At 52.9% G+C, this 21002-nt stretch overlaps 1 protein-coding gene across 6 annotated transcripts in view; it reads right to left on the minus strand.

Annotated features, from left to right (window-relative positions):
• AUH (AU RNA binding methylglutaconyl-CoA hydratase) overlaps positions 1 to 21002 on the minus strand; it is a 358634-nt gene that overhangs the window by 12032 nt on the left and 325600 nt on the right. The window contains exon 11 of one of the 6 annotated variants that reach the window (XM_086684859.1): positions 14470 to 14580. The exons of the other annotated variants lie outside the window; for them this stretch is intronic. Coding sequence (XP_086540985.1) covers positions 14485 to 14580 — 96 coding nt within the window. The 3' untranslated portion in view covers positions 14470 to 14484. Of the gene's footprint in view, positions 1 to 14469; positions 14581 to 21002 lie in introns of those variants that run through there. 6 annotated transcript variants of the gene reach the window in all.

Raw genomic sequence — 21002 nt, forward strand, 5'->3', positions numbered from 1 at the left:
CGTGCTCTTGAAGTTTCTCAGAACTGGCACGGAGCCTGTGAACGCGTGGGGGACGGCCGTGCACCCATCTGCAGCTTACGTACTCGTCATCGGCAGTCTGGGGACGCCGTTGGCTGGGATTCGCACCCGGAAGAGTTTAGGGACAAGAGTGTGTCGTCACTGGCACTGTGTAGAACTCCTAGTGCGTGTGGCATGTATGAGTGTGGGCTGTGGGCGTGGGCACGCGTGTGAGCGTGTGTTGGGCGCCCGCGGGGCGTGGGAGCGTCCTCTCCCACCTAGCGGGGACTAGGCTGCCGCCGAACGCGAGGCCGTGTGAGGACAGAGGCCTTTTGCATGTGGCCTGGTCGCGGCCGCCGCCAGCCCTGCGCCACCGGGACAGAACGCATGTCGGCGCCCTCTGCCGGGGACGGGACCCACGGCACAGACGCACCAACCCGGCACCACCTGCACGTCCCGTCTCCAAGCCCCTTCCCCTGAGCGCCCCGGAGGCGCGCCCCCACCTCGACCACGTCCCACAAAGACCCGGCGAGGTGACGCACGGCAGTGCGTGGCCGGTGCACAGAGCAAGGTCCCTCAGATCTCGGACGACTGAGAATCAGGCAGGTTCCGGTTCACGCACGGCTTAACCGTAACATTGGCGCAGGAATCAGGTCCCCACATCTACAGAACTCTCTGCATCCAGATTAGGGACACTCACCCTCTGTATCATAAGTGAGGCAACCACGGTAATAGCTGCTGACGGTCGCGGAGCCTTTTCCGCGTGCCTTCTAACGGGCCCGCAGCCCACGGACGGGAGAGGCTGCTGGCTCACCCCCACCCGGGTCGGGGGGAGGCAAGGGACTCTGCCAGTGGCCTCTGCCCCCTCTGGGAGCTGCCTGGAAACGCACGGTCTCGGGCCTCAGGGACTCGGGTGGGGGCTCTCGTGGGCCCTGCAGCCGTCCCAATGCTCGCAAAGATCGTGACACCAGGCGTGTAGAATCAGGAAGGCCATGGTTGGGCAGACACCTGTCCGGAGCTCCCTCGCGGGCCACAGGAGGGTCCCAGGGCCCGGACGCTGGGCCACAGCATCTGTCCTGAGTAAACGGCGTCCCCCCACACGTGTTGGACGCCACGCGCATTCCGGGGAAAGGAGGCTGGACGCGACGTCCGGCTTACATGTCCTTCCTCCTGGAGTCAGCAGGTGTTGTCCTTGAAGTAGACGGAGCCCAGGGCAAGTGGCTGGGGCGCTTCCGTGAGCGGGGCCTTCTCGTATCAGGGTCTCCACGGGATGCCTTGGGGGGACGAGGCGGGGAGGCCCGGGCGCCTGCAGCCTCGCTGCTCGGGCACACGTGGGAGGGGGTCATCTCCTCGCCCTGGTGACATGCTCAGGGCAGAGGACAGGGCTGCAGACCGTGCTGCAGGCGCCCAGAACCTCGGTGTCCCCCTCCCACCATACGGAGAGGCTGGAGGGCTGGGGAGTTCGTGACTCGTGGGGTGTAGATGCTGGTTCCGTTTCCCCGGCTCCCACGTGAGTGGGATGTTCCACTCACACCCCCTAGCGCCCCAGGACCCAGCCCGCCAGGGGGACGTGTAAGTGAAGAGGGCTCCAGTCCTGCCTCAAAGTCCCGAGGGTGCATCCGCCCAGTGTGGTGCATCGGCACAGACCCTACAGACGAGTGAGCACCCCACCACCCCACTGTGCTCGACAGCGGTTGATGCTTGACACAGGCACCGGCTCCGTCACCGGCAGGGACAACGCCCCTTGCTTTACAGCTTGACGGACCGCGTCCTGGCCAAGTTGGGCAGAAAGGCCATTAACCACTTGTCCTGACGAGCCCTCAAGGACAACAGAAAACTCTGATACTTCCGTCAGTGCTATTGGCTGTTCTTGGAGATAACGCCTGGGTCCAGGGGGGATGAGATTTTTCCAAAATCTTACCCTCATGCAAATGTGCTGGGTGAACCTTGGTGGGGAAGAACCGAGTGGGGTTTGCCCCGTGCCCGGGGCAGCACGGGTAGGGAACCCACAGATGTCCCGGCGCAGGTCAAGGACCCTGAGAAATGACAGCGGAGCTTACTCTCCACCAGGACTCAATGACATTCATTCATAAGTGGTTCATAGTCCCGGCCAAGCCACAGGTACCATTTAAGTTTCCAAAAGGACATGCCTGAAACCCGCTCAGTGACGCACATCTCCTGGGAATGAGACCCGTCTCATTTCGTCTTTCCTGCCTGCCATCGCTCACAAGATTTTTGACTATAGAGTCAATACCCCAAGGGGGGAGAAAGTCCATTTGCTTTCCCCTGCGTAAGGCCCCCTCACCTGACCACTCCGCCGTGGGGCACCCTGGGGGCCCCCCCGGATAGACTGTCCCAACGCCGCTCAAGCCAGCGCACCAGCACGCAATGGCTGGGAACCAGCGAGACATTAAAATTCTCGGGCCCCTCCCACACCCCCCGAAGCAGACATTCTGGAGGGTGAGCCCGGACATCTGGGCTTTAACAAGTTTTTTGGTGATTCTCATGGCTGTTAAGGTTCAACAAGCACTGACCTCCAGGGTCTCCCTATGTTCATATTTCCGCGATCTACATGAGTCTATCTCTTCCTCGCTCTAGGACACCCCAGTTTACAGGGCCCATCAGACGCCAAATCATGCAGGGGCAGTAGTCTTACTCTCTGTGTAAAGACAATACCCTGGAAGTTATTCTCTATATGGTTAGCGAAACAGCGCTGAACTGCACTAAGCAGAGGGGAATGGGCTGTATTGTGCCCTCCCCCCCAAATTTTTTTTGTAACATTTTTTTAAGTTTATCTATTTATTTTGAGAGAGAGTGAGGGAGAGAGAGCATGAGCAGGGGAGGGGCAGAGAGAGAGGGAGAGAGAGAAGCCCAAGCGGGTTCCGCACTGTTAGCACAGGGGCTCGAACTCACAGACTGTTAGATCATGACCTGAGGTGAAACCGAGAGTTGAATGCTTAACCGACTGAGCCTCTCAGGCGCCCCTGTGTCCTCCAAAAATTTACATGTGGAAGCCTTAATTCCAGGAATTTCAGAACGCAACTGTATTTGGAGATAGGGCATTCAAAGAGGTATTTGAAAGAAAATGAGGTCATTAAAATGGGCTCTAATCCAATGATACTGGTGTCCTTTAAGGAGAGGAGATGCCAACACACAGGCGGGCACAGGAGGACCCCAGGAGAAGCTGGCCGTGCGTGGTCGGCGGGGGAGGTTGGCACAGATCCTTCAGACCCTCAGAAGAAACCAGCCCCACCAACCCCTCAGTCTCAGACCTCCAGCCTCCAGAGGCACGAGAGAATGTGCTCTGGATGTTTAAGCCATCCGCTCCGTGGTGCTTTGTCACAGTGGCCCTGGCAAAATGCCACATGGAGCAAACACTCCCACGTACAAAACATTCCATGAGAGGCAGCTAGCTTCCAAGTTAAATAATATGTAAGGAGAAGATGTAATGAGCCTGCGGACCCCACACCCACGGCACGGAAGTGCTTGTTACCCAACACTGTGAGCGAAGGGAGTCACTCCGTGACAACTTTCACATAATCGCACCCACTTCGGACGATGAGTTCAGCTGTATAATTAAATAAATTAAGAAGGCACGGCCCCCGGATCAGATAGCTTATCCTTAGATGCATGAATATATTTGCTGTGAACAGTAAGGCATGAGAAAGATGGTTCCGGAGTGCGTAATCTGAATTTGTGTTGGAGGCCACGTCCACCGCAACCGACTCGTTATGAACCCACAGTGCCAACATCACCTCGTCCGTCCCCTGCTGCAGTTTCACAAGGCCGTCGGGAGGAGAGCTGTTGAGGCCAAGGGAGGGGGCTTGGCAGAGGGCAGCTGGCCCCCGTAAGGCCCCATTGTCCACCCAAGGGTGTCACTTCACTGCAATTGGCCCAGCCTGGTGTTGTCGACTGGGAGAAAAGGACACATTCCCACATCTCACTTACAGGGACCCAGCCGAGCTGTCTGAAAAACAACCTCCCACGCGGGGAGCCCTACCGATGAATTGCCGTAGAGAAACGTAGCCAGTGACCAACTCATGCCAGGGATGCATCAACTCATTGCGTTACCCTGAACTGTCCCCCCGTTTGTAGAACACGGAAGACCCGCTTCTGAAACATAAAGCTGATTTTCGGAAGAATGAAAATAATTTAGACCAAATTACGTAACTGACGTGTAACCTGTAAGCATACTTGAAACTCGACAAAAATCCGAGCTAGCTGCCCCCGCACCTGCGTCTCTGTGGACTGGGGTCCCGAGCGCATTTTCTGACGGCTGACCACGGTCACGTACTTCATCCGTGCACCTGTCTGGACGGCTCATCGGTACACGACTGGGGCCGAGCGCAGAGAACTCAACGAACTGACTGTGGGGCTCGTCAAAGATGAACTGACAGAGGCACTCCCTCTGGGGTGGGGGCACTAACTTTTAAAGCACAAACACTGGGAGTGGAGGGCAGCTGGGCGCCACTGTCTGCCTCTGCCCTGGAGGTGGGGTCACCCTGAGCCAAGTTTTCTCCAGTGTGGACCTACTCTGAGGATGTCACGCAAGGTCTATAGTAATCAAAGTCCCCTTTTCATCCACTGCTCTCATGCGTGCCACCGAGCAGACACGAGATGGCTACGAGGAGGGAAAGAAAGGGGCACTTGTCAGGCTCTGGACCCGACTCTCGTGTCACACCAGGGGAAGTGAGAGCCCGCTTATGGACGAGGAGCCAGACACGTCTCCTCCAGGGAGAGGAACTTGCATGGGACATGAATGGCCTGACTCGAACTCACTGGCCGGCAGCAGTCACCAACGTCATTTGCTTCTTAGGAAAGTGCAACTGCGCTCTGGTAGCCAGTGTCCAAGACCCGCTCCTCCTGTGGCCCTCTCCCCCTGCGCTGCATCAAGGCTGGCGTGTAATGGTCCACGGCTCCCACAGCCACCCCCGAAAGGCACTGTAGCCTCCTACTTGGTCTCTTGAATCTCTTGCCTGGGGGAGGCTGGCCACTGGGTCATGAAGACACTCAATCGGCCACATGGAGGGGCCCACGGGGAAGGAGCTGGGCACGCCCCCCCACCCCCGCCACTTCAGAAGTGGAGCCTCCAGCCCCGCTCGGGCCTTCAGATGACTACCATCCCAGCCAATACCCGCCTGCAATGGCAAAAGAGCCAGACCCAGCCATCCACGCAGCTCCCAAATTCCTGACCCACAGACACCACAAGAGGTCATAAACGACCATTTGTATGTTAAGCCACTAAGTTTTGGGGTGACATGATGCACAGCAAGAGGTCACGGATGCACACCTAAAGCTCTTCATTTCCAAATACGTAATCCGGTGATGTTGGGGCTCGGGCACTCTCCCTGCCAGTAAAGTTAAATAGTGAGCAAATGACATTGCCTGTTCCACCAATTCATTATGGAAGGGCGGGACCTCGAGGCGCTTAGCAGCTCCAAGCCTTTGGTGAGACATGCCATCCACCCGGCGTGTTCCATCCACTGGTTCTCATCTCATCGTGACCTCCTTCCCCAACCGCCCACTCTAAAGGCAACGCTCCATTACCCCACCGCTCTCCCCTTGACTTCTGCAGAGCCATTTTGATGCCTTTGTGTTACCCATTCACTCATCTCCCTCCTGTCCTCCCCAACCCCCGCCTCCTCGGTGTCTGCACCGGTGGGGTACAGGAGGGAGGCCACAGGTTGCCCAAAGTATTTCAAAAAGAAAAAGCAAGCTCTTCCGTGTGTTGGAGCAAGAGAGCGGAGGGGAGCAAAGGGGCCGTTCATACTGATTAGCGTCTTCTGCTCCATCTCAGTGCTGATGGAAAGTTACAGGGCTGGTGAGACAGCTCACAGGCACGATGCACAAAGCGTTCTGGGAAACCTTCACAGCGTCTACGAGATAGAACAAGAATAAGCCAGCTCTTGTGGACCAAACCAACCCAAACTTGACTGGCTCCAAACAGCGTCCGTTGAGCTCACGGTTCAGCTGGTCAGCACGGAAGGCTGGGGGTGGCCGGGGGGCGGTTATGGCGGTTTGGGCCGTGCTGTCGTCCTTGCCTCTAGAGAGCCGTGGGCCACTGGGCAGCACGCTCCCGGGCCCCGCGAGCTGCCAGCTGGACGCCTCAGTTCTCCTTGCAGGCCAGCCCGGACTTGCTCTGAGGCAACAACAAACAAGCAGGAGAGAGCATGTGCACCTGCCTCCAGGGGCCCAGCTTCCAAACGGGCTCCCTGGTCGCCGCCGTCGCTGCCACCGCTGCGTTGGATAAGCCAGAGCGAGTCACAGGGTCCCCGGCTCACGGCTCGACCTCTCAGTGGCGGAGCCGAAGCGCGCACTGGAAAGGGCACAGGTGCAGTGGAGGGAGGGACAGCCGGGGCCAGGTTTGCCATCAATCCCTCACGTCCACATTTTACAGAAAAGGGAGGCTCAGAGAAAATTCGGCGACTTAGGACGTGGGGCTCAAGCAGAGACTTGAACGTGAGTTTTCTTCCCCCTAGTCTCACCACTCAGGAAATTCCCCGCACGAGCCTGGTCCCTTCCCTTTCTTGACCCAGCAGCTGAGGGCGTTTCTCTTGAGCAAAATCACCCGGCTTTGGTTGGAATGTCGATGCCACACGAGCATCACGGTGCTGCTGGCTCGAACATAATAGAATTCCCCACCACACATGGTGCCGGCAGGCTCTTTGTTCTATTTTGGTGACACTCCATCGGCATCCTTAGCCCACCTCACGGCTGTGTAGGGGCTCTGCCTCTCGGTGATGGTGAAAACCGCAAGGCCGGGCAGATCTGAAGCTAGTGGCTGACAAACCGGAAGGTCCACACTCTTTCAGAGATGGTACAAATAGGAACAGAAAGAATTACTGGGGTCTGAGCCACCCACGGTGTCATTCCATTAGAAATTTCTGGTACGGTTGTGTAGGCGGCAAACCAGACCCAAAGAGCAGACGTTTTATATGGTCGGGAAAAGGATTCGAGGCAGCGTTTCCCCTTTGTTGGCCAACTAGAAAGAGATTAAAATGGAACCCATCACGCTTGCTAAATAAATGGCAATCAAAAATGTCATCGTGGGACTCCTGGGTGGCTCAGTCGGTTGGGCGTCCGACTTCAGCTTAGGTCACGATCTGATGGTTGCTCAGATCATGATCTCACGGTTCGTGGGTTCAGGCCTCATGTCGGCCTCTGTGCTGACAGCTCAGAAGCTGGAGCCTGCTTTGGATTTTGTGTCCCCCCGCCTCTCTCTCTGCCCCTAACCTGCTGGCTCGCTCGCTCTCTTTCTCTTTCTCAAAAATAAATAAATATCGAAGAATCAATAAATGACATTAGCTCTAAAAATGTCATCAGCAAGTGCTTAAATCACACGGTGAGCTGAGACAAAAGAACGACTCGCACAATTTCCCCCGACTTCTTTCTTCCACGGGAAACAGCACTACTGATCGGTTTAGACCAGGCACCGGTGAGCTATGATCCTGTGGGCCAAATCCAGCGCTCTGCCTGCCGTTGTAAATAAAGTTTTATGAGAACCACACTTGTCCCTTCCCATTTGTCTGTGACCGTTTCCATGCTGTCGCCGCAGGGCTGAGTAGTTGAAACGCAGAGCATCTGGCCTCCGAGCCTGACTTACTTTCCACCCGGCCCTTTACAGGGTAAGTTTGCAGGGGACTGACCTGCACCCTGGAATACCGCGCTCTACAGAAGGTCCTGGGACGTGAAGATGTGAAAGCCCGTGCAGGCGGACGTCGCAAGCAGGTCACCGGCCCCGGGCGCAGTGGTTGCCCAGTTGAAGGGAGAGAACGGAGACCAAGCTGACCCCCGGGTGGAGAGTGTGTGGGTGGGACTCCCGTCGCTCCAGCCAGCGCGAGTCCGGAGAACGAGTTCAACGCAGGTCCCGAAGATCTGCCCCCAGGTCCTGACAAAGCAGAGCTACACCGTGCTCAGGGACGGGTGGTTCCCTGGGTCCAAACACACCCACGCCGCCGGGCCTGTGGGTCTCTCTCTCCTCTCCTGTCCCACCAGGCCGCACTCAAACCTTCTTGTGCCTCCCCACCCCCCACTTCCCAGAAGCCCAGCGGCTGTCTGCGGGACGTGGTAGGCACGGCCCGGACCCACAGGATGAGTCTTATCCAGCTTTCCCGGCGGTGGGATCGGGATGGGCAGTCCAGGCCAGTCTGACAGAAGAGACGCGAGGGGTGTCCTCCGGGAGCCTCTGGGGAAGGGGGTCCTTGCTGACGAGAGACACGGAGAGGAGGGGGCAGCCTGACCGCTGCCTCGCCCGCCGTGGTGCCTGGGCCGGGGGGTGAGCTTGCTGGGAGGCCAACATGCAGGGGAAGACAGACAGAGCCCGCGATCTTGATGCTACCAGGAGAGGAGTTAATTCTGGAATCACCCTGACTCCCGAACTTGCCGTATGTGACAAGGCACACTTCCTTGTCCTCGAAGCTGTTTTGAGTTCATCTGGGTGCTATTTGCAGCTCGCGTCACCTGAGCTTAAACCTTGGAGTGCCTGCCACCTCACGGAACACCCCCTCTCTGTGCTGGGCATGGCCCCCGCCCCCAGTCGTGGCCTGTCCCCTTTCCCCTCAACCCGGTGGGGATACGCACACCACCCCCTGAGCGAACACGCCCCTGACCCCGTAGCGAGCATGTGACCCGTCGAGACGCCTCACGCTCGCCTGGCCTGTGCCCCCCCCCCCTTTCTCCCGCCAGATCCAAAGGTAAACCTCATGTATTCAAAATCGAGCCACCAAATGTCTGCCTCTGGTAGTGGTGAACCAGGCCATCTGGAACACAACTTCCGCTGAGCCCAAGAGACAAGCCGAATACAAAATGAAAACATGGGTCCCAGGCCATCAGAGACCTCACAGTACGACCGAGACTTGCTCAGTCAGATCCAAGCGACGACGAAGGCCCCACAGGGGAGCGCAGCTCGGCGGGTTTTTTCCCAGAGAGGGGGAGGGGGAACGCTTTCCGACATCGCAGAGGGCAGCTGAGGGGCAGCGTGCACATTCTGCACACCCGAAAGTGGTCCCTGAGGTCGAGGTGTGAACGGAACGCGAGCTAAGGAAACCCTGGCCTCAGTGAAAGGAAAGTCTTTTCCATAAGTGCGGCTGGGTCACCAGAGACCCACGGGGAGCTAATGGGAAATCAGGGGCCACCTCACCCCGTGCACACTCCCTGGAGGTCTGAAAAAGAAAGCAAGAACATAGAGCTCTCAGACAAAACCGGGAAAGGATGTGTTCTTGAACATGGGACAGAGAAGGACTAATTAAACAAGATGCAAACAGTGCTACCTGCAAAGAGAAAGACTTGATAAATCGTTCTAGAGTATTTGCAAGGTCCTCTGGTCACCCGAAGACACTGGCAGGGAGGAAAGTGATGAGGCAGAAGCAAAGAGGAGGGATTTGCAGGGCATCGACCTTACCAAGGGCCCTTCCCCAGTGTACAGAAGGGACTCCTACAGATTAATGAAGAAGATGATGATCAGGCCGGAAACTGAGCCGCGGATTTCAAAGGGACAAGAAACCGATGAATAGGTGCTTAATCAAAGAAAACAAGAATTGCCACGCACACAGTGGCCGAAACGGAAAGCCGGAGAGACCGGGGACGGGAAGGGACAGACCCTCCCGGAGCTGCCCGAGGGCCTTCCGCCAGCCGGCCACTTTGGAAGACAGCCTGGGCATCGTGTATTAAAGCCGAGGACAGGGGCGCCTGGGTGGCGCAGTCGGTTAAGCGTCCGACTTCAGCCAGGTCACGATCTCGCGGTCCGTGAGTTCGAGCCCCGTGTCAGGCTCTGGGCTGATGGCTCGGAGCCTGGAGCCTGTTTCCAATTCTGTGTCTCCCTCTCTCTCTGCCCCTCCCCCGTTCATGCTCTGTCTCTCTCTGTCCCAAAAATAAATAAACGTTGAAAAAAAAAAAAAAAAAATTAAAGCCGAGGACACTGATCACGTGGGAGCCGGCCAGTTCACCCCTAAGTACGTTCCCGCCAGCATTGCACGGACGCGTGCACCAATAGGTCTGCTTGACGATACGCATTCTTGCGGTTATTTGCCACAGCCCCAAACTGAAACTAAAAGTACCTCGAAGAGAGAGATGTCTTTGTAAGGTGCATAACTAGACAGGAAGGAGAAGGAATGATCCACAGCTAAATACAACAAAGCGTTTACCGAGGCGTATGCGCTGCATGCTTTTATTAAGATAAAAATCAAGCCCGGCAACAGCACTCCACAGCGTCCAGTTGTAACAAGAAAGTGAGAAAGTGATTTCCATCAAAGTCAGGATAATTGTTATCTTCAGGGGCAGCGACAGGAGTGGGGGAGGTCCTCGGGGACTGGCAGAGTGGTCCTTCCGGACCTGGGTCCCGGCTGTGCAGGTACGTAGGCGGCGACAGAGTATCTTGGTTCTGTGCAACTTTCTGATTGCGTTTCCATCACTCACAATCTAAGCAAGGTAAGAGGACGTTTGCACTCGGCACCACCCAGGGAGGCCTGCGGGAAATAGGCTGGCCCGGCCTCCAACTCTCCCTGCCTGGTATCCACGCTCGGAGCAGCGGTCCGTTGTGCTTTTCCTTCTGGACGCCGTGGATCTCCTGGCTCTCGTGTCTCCTCATTCGGTTCCGGTCCCCGAAGCTGAGTGCACCTGTCACCGCTCCGGACGCCATGCCGAGCATTTCTCTGGAAGCCGGCCTCACCGGGGGCTTTGTCATTTGTCCCGCCCCTGGTCTTTCTGTGGACTTCCTCGGTGATTCATTCAGCCCACCCTTACTGCACGTGTTTTGATGCGTAACTTTATCTTCTTGCTTCTTGCAGCAGTGTTTGTAAGTGGTACTGTCTCGATTCTCCATCTCGTACGGCCAGCAGCGTTGCCGTTTAATGAGTGCAGACCGTGACGGCACGCCCCCTGAGTCAGCTCTCTGGGCTGGGCGCTGGGAGCTGCTGGGGATGGGCCATGCAGGTCAGCCTCTGCACCCGGCTGGGGCCGCCCGGACACCCTTCCCTCTACGTGGTTTTCTCAGCAACACAGCCGCAGCTCTTGACGTGAGACTCGGGGCTCCACGAGACGGTGTTCCCAAAAGACTAATGCAATATAGAAAGATGGAAAGCCTCTTTGCCTTGCTTGCTAGCGTCCCATTGGCCAAAGCCAGGCATACGGTCAAGTTCATTCGGAGGGGACAACACAAGGATGTGAACACCAGGGCTCATCGGGGCAAGCACAGTTCCGTGTACTTCCTCGTAGTAAATACATCGTAGTAAATTTAAAAACACAAATACGTGAGAACAGCCAGATACATATATTCAGGAACACGTACAGCAATAGAAAGTCTTATTAACATAGGGGTCCGCTTCTGTCTGCTTCTTCCTTCTTGGGCGATTTGACCAACAACTCACTAGAGAGAAGTTCTGTGGGTTAAGGACGCATTCACAGCATCACTGGTTAGAAAGTTTTCTGAGAGCAGGCGTTTTCGTGAATACCGTGGCTGTCACAAAGTCCAGAAGGTGGGAGTTTTAAGTGGGAGGTCTCGCGTCCCATGTAGGTACCAGAAAGGACACAGCCCCTCCAGAACACTCGTGGTGACCTGAGAGATCAAGATGCCCTTGCCTCGCTGAGGTCTGGGGGCGCTGGGCACCTTCCCTGAAGCCTGGCCCTGACTCAGCGTCTTTCCTGACCTTCTCAGATCATGCTCCACGATGGCCCTGTCGCACTGTTGGAAATCGCTGTCTCGGTACGTGAAGTGAAATGCCTCAAAGTGTGCAGACTGCTAGGATGTTCGCCCGAACAAATAAGAACGTGAGAAAGCCCAGCACGAAGGCTTCATGCCCAGGCCAGGGGACGGCACAGTCTGGGCGGAAAGTACCGGGGCTGTACAAAACTTCGAATTGCCAGTCCGCGGTCGCCCGGGGGTGACGGGAAACTCTGCTGGCTGGCAGGCAGCTCTGGGCTGACGGGTTCAACCTCTTGTGCGGGAGGGGGTACGTGGTGTGGCCGTACCCCGGCCGCCAGGTGCACCTGCCTTCCTGCCGGAGGTGTGTCGGATCGCCTGTTTGAGATGCGGTGCTCTCCACCCGGGACACCACAGGCGTCTTTTTTTGTGCTCCATATGAGCAGATGCTTCATGAATGGTGCTGGCAGAACTGTTTAAATAAGAAATGTGCTTTAAAAGTCCTTTCGTTTTGCCAAATTTGTGAGGGCTTACTCTATGCCACATGCTCTATTTATCACCTGACTTAACCCTCACGATGTTTGAAAGAGGCATCATGGTATCCATTTTCACAGCCCTGCCAACTAAGGTGCAGAAAGGCTGGGTCACTTGGCCAAGGTTGCACAGCCAGTGACTCCGCACAGGAAGTAGGACTAAGGCTGCCTTTCTTTGAACAGGAGCCCCCCTCCCACCCTCCCCCTCTCTCTCCCACCTTTCTAGACCCCGCACATCACCCAGAACTCAGAAATCAGCCTGGGCTAGTGTCTAGATCAGTACTGTCCCAAAGAAATATAATGCTTCTTGTAAGCAGTGTGAGCCACTTATGAAATTTCGAAGTTTCCAGTAGCCACATTGCAGAAAAAAAAAAAAAGTAAAATTAATTTTAATAATATATTTTATCTAACCCCATAGAAGGAAATATTATTTCAACATGCAGCCAATGTAAGCTAATTACTAGTAAGAGACTTCATTTTCTTTTTCTTTCTTTCTTTCTTTCTTTCTTTCACCCACAACCATCTCGATTTGGACTAGCTGCATTTCACACATCACCAGCTGTATGGGCTCCTGGCCACCCCACTGGATGGTGAAGGTTCAGTACTTTGAGATAACATGGTTTCTCAAAACATGCTCAAACCTATGTCAATTCTAAAGATGTGTTTGTTCTCCAAAGCACATAAGGGCGTGAGCGGGCACAAGGAGGAAAAAATCAGACATGACAGAAATCAGTCAAAAGTAATCTGCCACCCCCAGTACATGTTCACAAAGCCTCCAGTCCAGAATGGGCTGCAGGCAGGGTTGTCTCCAGCCGCCAGGGTTCCATTCATGCAAACACCCTAAAGTCCTGATACCGTGGGGAGAAACGTACTTGAAAATGTTTCCGACAAATGTTCTGATCTGCCTGAAATGCTTGAATTATTTTGAAAGAAGAAAAGGTGGGGGGAAGAGAAAGCCTGCTGATCTGGAATCTAAGAAAGAAAATGGATTGTGGTTGTTGTTGTTTTTGACGCTGGGAACTATTTTTAGCAAAGAAAACCCACCTGATATTTGATATGAATTATTCATCCTTAGATAGAGACACAACTGGTGTCAAAAAGCAAGACCAAGAAGGCTAATGAAGGTCGACTTTGATTCTGATTAGGGAAAAAACAGTCTCAGTGACCATGATTAGGATGAATGTCCCTGCTGTGTTTTCTCCAGGGATTTCCCTCCACTCGGTGTGACAGGCAGACAAGAGTAACTGGAAAGCACTGAGGCGTTAAGTCAAGACTTGCTCGGTCTCCCGACACTGAGGAGGCCAGGTGCCCCGGGGAGCCCTCTTTCCATCCACTCGGGGAAGTCTGAGACGAAGGCTGGTGAGAGACAGGCAGTGAAAGCGTCTGCACAAAGTGGCTGCAAGGTCTTAAATGCCAGCCTGGGGGCCGCACCCCAGGGAGAAGGACACTGTGGGACACTACGGCACGACTTGGAGAAGGCTGCAATCACGCACCTGTTACCATCACGGACCTCGTGCACCTGTCACCATCGTGGACAGAAGTCGGCTACGTTTACCTGGTGAGCGCTACCCCGCGCGGGGTTTCCTGTGCCGTGGATACAATGATGCTGTCCCGAACGAGTTTAAAATAAACTTTGAGGCCGGACAGCCATCCTCGTTATTTAAAGTATTGACAACTCCCGCGTGTCTGTTTAGTTGCATCTCCGGATATGACGATAGCCATGCATACACCTGCTACTTATTATGAGTGGGCGTTTTTTAGGAAAAAAAATTTTTATTTGCTCTTATTCACCCACGTTCGTAATTTCTTGATGAAATCTTCCCGCCGAGTATTTATGGCTCCAGCAGGTAGGGCGGTTCTTCCAAGAGGAGCTGCTGGAGCGAAGGAGTGTGGTTGGAAGCCCTCGGTGCCTACGATGCATTTGCAAATCCATTTCTTCTGAGAAACAGCAGCTCTGATAAAAGCATATCAAAGAACAGATTTACTGCAGGTCTTCAAGTTGTCTGGGGAGTGCTAAGATGTAACCTGATAAGGGATACCCCAAACGAGTTATTCTAAACTTAGTCCGAACGCCACGGTATCTAGTTTTCACACGACGGCACAAAAAAATCTTTGTTTCTCTCGTGGCTTCTGCGAGATCCGACAGCAGCGAGGAAGATGGGAAGCAGAAACCACCTCTCTGGTGACTCTGGAGAGATTCAAAACCCTAAGCTGTGAGACAGAATGGGGCACTGCCCAGAGCCAGCGGTGGTCGAACAGGGCATTTGGAGACGTGGGAGGGAAGGTACCAGAAAACCCGGTGGAGAAGCCGTCTCAGAGTCAGTGATGCTCCTGGATTGCTTCAGGTTGGCAATCATGAAAATCGGATGGCAGGTGTGCTTTGCCGTATCGTAATTTGTGCAAGTGCTTACGAAGCTGGAAAGGCAGAAAAACACACCATGTTTGCTGGTGAGGAAGGATGGGTTCCGAGAGTAAGGATTCCGAGCTACAATCTCTGCTGGTGGGGCAAACGAAGACCAAAATAACCCCATGGCGCACCCGAACCCGCGTCGTCAAAGGAGGCCCTGCAAACGAGGAACAGCCCGTCCCCCTTCCTCTGGGAAATACTTCGCAGTGACTTCTCCAGGAAGAACTCATCTCTTTAAAACATATATAATGAAATGGGGATATGGGATCTAATCAGTTAAACTACATGAAATGAAAGGAAGAACACAACAGAAAAATCAAGTTTCAGACAAAGAACATTCTCCCCCCCTCCGCCCCCAAACAATATTGATACAGAGCTGATGAACTGTGAAGGAATGTACCGCCATGAAGTCAACACAGCAATGAAGAAATTGCCCTGGTAACGCAAATGGGAAAGAGAAGATACACGGTTTCCAGGAAGGACAAGGAGGCTGGTAGGAGTAAACCAGGGGCCAGCAGAGCTCGAGAAAGGCGCCTTTCTCCCGGAATGAAGCCACCTTGGAAGAAATACAAGGAACATCGGTGCTGCATCAGAAGGGCGGGAAGTACAGGACGGAAGGAAATGAGGTGAGAGCCAAGGGACTGGAGAGAAAGTCTGAGATGGGCAAGACCGACAGTGGGACCCCAACATACCCACACCGTCCCTAGGGCAGAGAGCTTAAATAATAGGATGCAACAATTATTTTTTAAAATGTTTTCAAGTTTAATTTATTTTTGAGAGACAGAGAGAGACAGAGTGCAAGCAGGGGAGGGGCAGAGAGAGAGGGAGACACAGAATCCGAAGGAGACTCCAGGCTCCGAGCTGTCAGCACAGAGCCCGATGCGGGGCTTGAACTCATGAGCTGCGAGATCATGACCCGAGCCGAAGTCGGACGCTTAACTGACTGAGCCCCCCCAGGTACCCCGGAACATTTGTTTTAAGTGTATTTATTTATTTTGAGAGAGACAGAGACAGCATGAGTGGGGGAGGGACAGAGAGAGAAGGAGACAGAGAATCCCAAGCAGGCTCCACGCTGTCAGAACAGAGCCCGATTTGGGGCTCAACCTCATGAACCATGAGATCATTACCTGAGCAAAAACCAAGAGTCAGATCCTTAACCGACTGAGCCACCCAGGCGCCCTGAGATGCAATAAATATTTTAACATATAATCGTAGAACACTTTCCTCAACTCACAAAGACATACGCTCCCTTAGTGTCTTAGGAGCAACCGGCACGGAACAATCAACGCTGAGACACATCCTACAAGACGACCGTGTTTTCGGACCCGAGAAGCTTCCAGCTGGACTCCAACAGCAGCTGGCTAACGTTGGAAGACAGTTCAGTGAAGTCCGCGTAGTCCTCAAGGGCAGAGAACAGAGCCAAGGCCATTTGAACTCAAGCAGGCTCTTGTTCAATTCAAAGGCCAGAGGTATTTTTTTTTTAATACACAATGATCTGAGACACCTCTGTAGGAGACACTTGAGACCGTGGACAGATGGATGAGAAGCCAGAGGGGAGGGCAGGCTGTGAGCACCGCCTACCTAACTGTTGGGCGAAGAGGAAAACAAAACTAGGACCGTGGATACTGAACAGAATGCAGGACAAGAGTGACAATGCAGTAACAGCTACATAACAGTAACTGAGAGAGGAGGGTAGATAAAGTTTGATACGTACTGTAGGCATGGTGGCTTCCTCATTAGAGAGCCAGAGATCAGGACAGATCACTAAAACTGATGGATGAGTTAAAAGAGAAATACGTTTTGTTTTTTTTGTTTTTTTTTTTTTAGTTTTTTAACGTTTATTTATATCTGAGAGAGAGACAGAGACAGAGTGCAAGCAGGGGAGGGTTAGAGAGGGAGGGAGACACGGAATCCGAAGCAGTCTCCAGGCTCAGAGCCGTCACACAGAGTCTGTCACAGGGCTCAAACTCAAGAACTGAGAGATCATGACCTGAGCTGAAGTCAGACGCTTAACCGACAGAGCCACCCAGGTGCCCTGAGAAATACATTTTAAAAAATACGAGAGGAAATATTAGGGAAAAAAAAAAGATTAAAATGGCTTGTTGGCGGTGGGGAAGGGAAGGAAATATAATACATTTGTCACTGCTTATGACAAGGAGTCAGTGGATTTTATCCAAAGAAATGGAGGATTAAGGGCTTGGGATTTAATTATAACTTTAACGAGTTATCAAAGGAAGCCTTTACATCGAGGCTTCCAAGATTTAAATGCTATTAAAAACAGAATGCATAATATGAAATAGAAATAAAACGACGTCAAACAAGCAGATGTAAATGCGTTAAATTAACATATAAAGAAAAAGACACTCTACGATTGGGTCACAGAGCAAAACCAAGCAGTGTGCTGTGTGCTAGAAATATACCTGAATAGAGTCAAGATCTTTGAAGGTGGAAGGGTGAGCAGAGGTTACAGCAGCGAATGCAGAAGGGAAAGAAAGCAGGTCACAGTCTAACGAGGGGAGGGTTCAGGAAAATGGCGTCGAGAAAGACAAGGGAGGACGCTTCCCAGTGACAAGGGCACAGTCCGGAGCTGAGACACAACGGTGCCCGTGCCTGACAGTTATGAATATCCACTCCCCAATGCACTAGCTCCACTCTTCCTAAAAGCTAAAACCAGCCCTACAAGGACAGATACACAGAAGGCATACTAACAGAGAGCTGAGCCACTCAGTTTGTAACGGAGTAAGGGGACAAAAAATAAATTTTGGAAGACCAAAATAACATAATGAGTCACTTTTTCCAAGTGACAATAATGCAGACAAATCGACCGTCTAATGGAGAATACAGAGAGCCGTGGAACACTCGAGAAGGTAAACAAGGGCAAACATCACACTCCAGGCAAACTGAAGTAAAAACAGAAATCCGTAACAAAAACAAGAAACAAAGGAAATAGCCATAAGCAAACAAACACCCCTACAATCTGGACATTTTTCACCATCTCTTCACCCATTCTTTTTTTTTTAATTGTTTTTAATGTTTATTTATTTTTGAGAGAGAGAGAAAGTGAGAACAGGGGAGGGGCAGAGAGAGAGGGAGACACGGCATCCGAAGCAGGCTCCAGGCTCCGAGCTGTCAGCACAGAGCCCAGTGTGGGGCTTGAACCCACGAACTGCGAGATCACGACCTGAGCCGAAGTCGGACGCTCAACGTACTGAGCCACTTGGGCGCCCCTCTCTTCACCCATTCTGAACTCGAATAGGAAATGAAAACAAACAGGGTATCTAAACGATGACAATAATGAAAGCTCGACTTACCAGAACCTAGGAGTTACGCCTCACAAAGTGCTTTGAATAACATCGTATTCATTCATTTGGATCACTCAGCAAGAAATTGGAAGTCTATGTCAGGCATTGTCTTAACAGCAGGTAAAACAGACAGAAAGCCCTTTGCCAAAGGCGTGTAAGTTCCGGTGAAAGACAAACAATAAAGAAAGAAATATGAATTTGCATAAGAAGGTGATAAACATTTGAAAAGAAAGTCAGTCAGGAAAGGGAACTAGAAAGCCTTGGGAGTGTGAGAAAGAACAGTTTAAAAAATTTTTTTAGTATTTTTTTTTAAGTTTACTTATTTTGAGAGAGAGAGCACGAACTAAGGAGGGACAGACAGAGAGAGAAAGAGGGAGAGAGAATCTCAAGCAGGCTCTGAGCTGTCAGCACAGAGCCCGATGCAGGCTTTGAACTCACAAACCATGAGATCATGACCTGACCCGAAGTCAGATGCTTAACCGACGGACTCACCCAGGAGCGCTGCAGACTGAAATTTTAAAGAGGATGGTCAGGACAGCCCAGGTGAGATGACGGCATTTTTGGAAAGAAGGAGGTGAGCCATGTGTCTCTCTGGGGGAAAAAGGTTCCTGTGCAGCAGAAACAGGATGTGCAAAGGCCCTGAGGCATGAATAAGGAGGTCAGGATGCCCAGGAGCTACTTGCTCCTAAGTGAGAGCCCTACATCCCTCTGTCCTCCACGTGTCATGAAGAATCTCACCAGAATGCTGGCGGCAGGCATCTGGGGAGACGCAGTTCTAGGCATCCGTGTCCTTTGATACGGGGAGGAAAGCATAGACAAGATCGAGCACAGGGCTGTAGCTGGAGATGGATGTGAAGTCAAAACTGTGTTTCTGTGTTACTCTTCTTCTTCTAAATGGTGAAAGTGCCGTGCGTGGCTAGGCAGATGGAAGTGTTCCACAAGAGCGGAGAAGTTTTACTATGCAGGAGAGAGAGGGGAGCGTTTCCGGACCGGTGTGCTAAAGGCGTGGGATCTAATGAACAAGAAGAGAAGTTTGTCTAGATGGCAGAGCGGACGGTTCATGGTAACAGGAGGGAAGACAGAATCCGTCGTCAGATGCACCTGTGTGTTGCTTGGTGGGACGGGAGGAACGTGTCGCGACGGCTCTTTTTTTTTGCCTTTTTTCTTTTTCAGTGAAACAGGAAGCAAGGTGATCAGCTAAGAGAGAAGACGGGCAGGAGGCTGTGGAGGTTGGACCCTCTAGGACGAGACATGAACGGACCAGGAAATGTGAGTGGACGGCTGGAACATGAGGGACCCCATTTGATGTTATGAAATTAAAGGGAGGCCCGTCACCGAACTGGGGGGGGTACTTTTCCAGCCACCAGCAGGTGCGCAGACAGCAGAAAGTTCAAAAGACTCGGTCGTCAGTATGGCCCAGGCATCCTGAATTGATGGGAGAATGTCCTAGAAGCGAACACAGATCGGATTCTATCCCCGAGGTAATGAGGTCCACCCAGAATCCCTAGCAAGTGTTAGCAGGGCACAGTAACTTCTGTTCCGTCCAACACAGGACCTGCTCGTGGGGAATAAACGGGGTGTCAACGTGGAATTGTCCCCCTCCCTCCCAGTCTTGCCTCAATCCAAAGGGAAGACGGTGAGGGCTCATCCAGGTGCCCCGTCAGGAAGGCAGGGGCCCCTGCGGTCAAAGTGTGTGCGATGTGAGTCTGGGGTCAGCTCTTCTTACGGAGCCCTGAGATTGACTGCAAGGTCAAGTCCACTGTGTGTGTGTTAGGGGAGGGAGGGCTGCCCACCTTTGATTACGGGCCCTTTTTTTTTAACTCAAAGCAGATACTGGGGAGAGTGTGAACAATGAAATCTGAAACTCCTGTCTCTCTCGATGTGTCAGAAATGATGATTCAATCGACAGGATGAACTATAACGTTGTGCAGATGCCTCCGGGAGCACATTACCCTACGTAATACTGACCACCTGCCCCCGGATCCTTTACCCGTCCATTCCACAGATGAGGAAACTGAGGCCCAGGGAGTAATTTGCCTTGACTTAACAGACTGGTCGAGGCAGCTCGGGTCTGGTGCCCGCTCCAGAAGCCCGCCTCCACACTCTGTACAGAGCCCCCGCCCTCCCCACTCCAGACCTCGTGAAGGAGCCTGCAGACCAGGGTAGGGATGTGACCTGCTCCTTACACCCCTAAACACCACAAAATGCCTGCACCATCAGCACGGCAGGCCCTTCGAAGTCACGCAGAGTCCACAGGGTATAAGTAATAAATTCAATCACAGCCTGACACTCACGTGGGGGGCAGGTGGGGCTCACCTGGGCCACAAACACAGCCAAGCGTTCAGCTCAGAAAGAGACCGCGCGGCATCCCAGAAACTTGACCCGGCCGGGATCTCTGTCCCTCCAACCGGAGGAGCGGGCACGGAGGGCTCGGCTCCTGGACCAGACCCACGTCGGCCCGGGGGCTCGGTCTTACCGGCATCCCCTGTTCTACTGAGTTTCACAGATATCTTGCTTTTTACAAAGGGAAGGTTTGTGTCAACCCTGCATCAGGCAAGTCTCCCCATGTCGTTTTCCCAACATTTACTCACTTAGCGTCTCTGTGTCACATTCTAGTCATTCTCAAAATATTTCAAATGTTTTCTTTTTTAATGTTTATTTTTGGGAGAGACAGAGACAGAATGTGAGTGGGGGAGGGGCAGAGAGAGAGGGAGACACAGAATCCGAAGCAGGATCCAGGCTCCGAGCTGTCAGCACAGAGCCCAATGCGGGGCTCGAACTCATGAGCTGTGAGATCATGATCTGAGCCTAAGTCAGACGCCCAACCGACTGAGCCACCCAGGCGCCCCAAAACATTTCGAATGTTTTAATTGTTATATTTGTTAACAGCCATCTGTGATCCGTGATTACGGCTGGTTGAAAGCTCAGGTGATGGCTAGCTAGTTTTAGCAATAAAATATTTTTAATATTTCATGTACTTCAGGTATGTGCATTTTTTAGACATAATGCTATTGCACACTGACTGGACTACAGGAGAGTACAGCCATAAGTTTTTTGAAGTTTATTTATTTATTTGGAGAGAGAGACAGAGAGAGCATGAGCACGGGAGGGGCAGAGAGAGAGAGGGA

The sequence above is a fragment of the Puma concolor genome, chromosome D4 (genome assembly GCF_028749965.1).
Source record: "Puma concolor isolate L17-30 chromosome D4, mPumCon1.1.hap2, whole genome shotgun sequence".
NCBI classification, from domain to species: domain Eukaryota; kingdom Metazoa; phylum Chordata; class Mammalia; order Carnivora; family Felidae; genus Puma; species Puma concolor.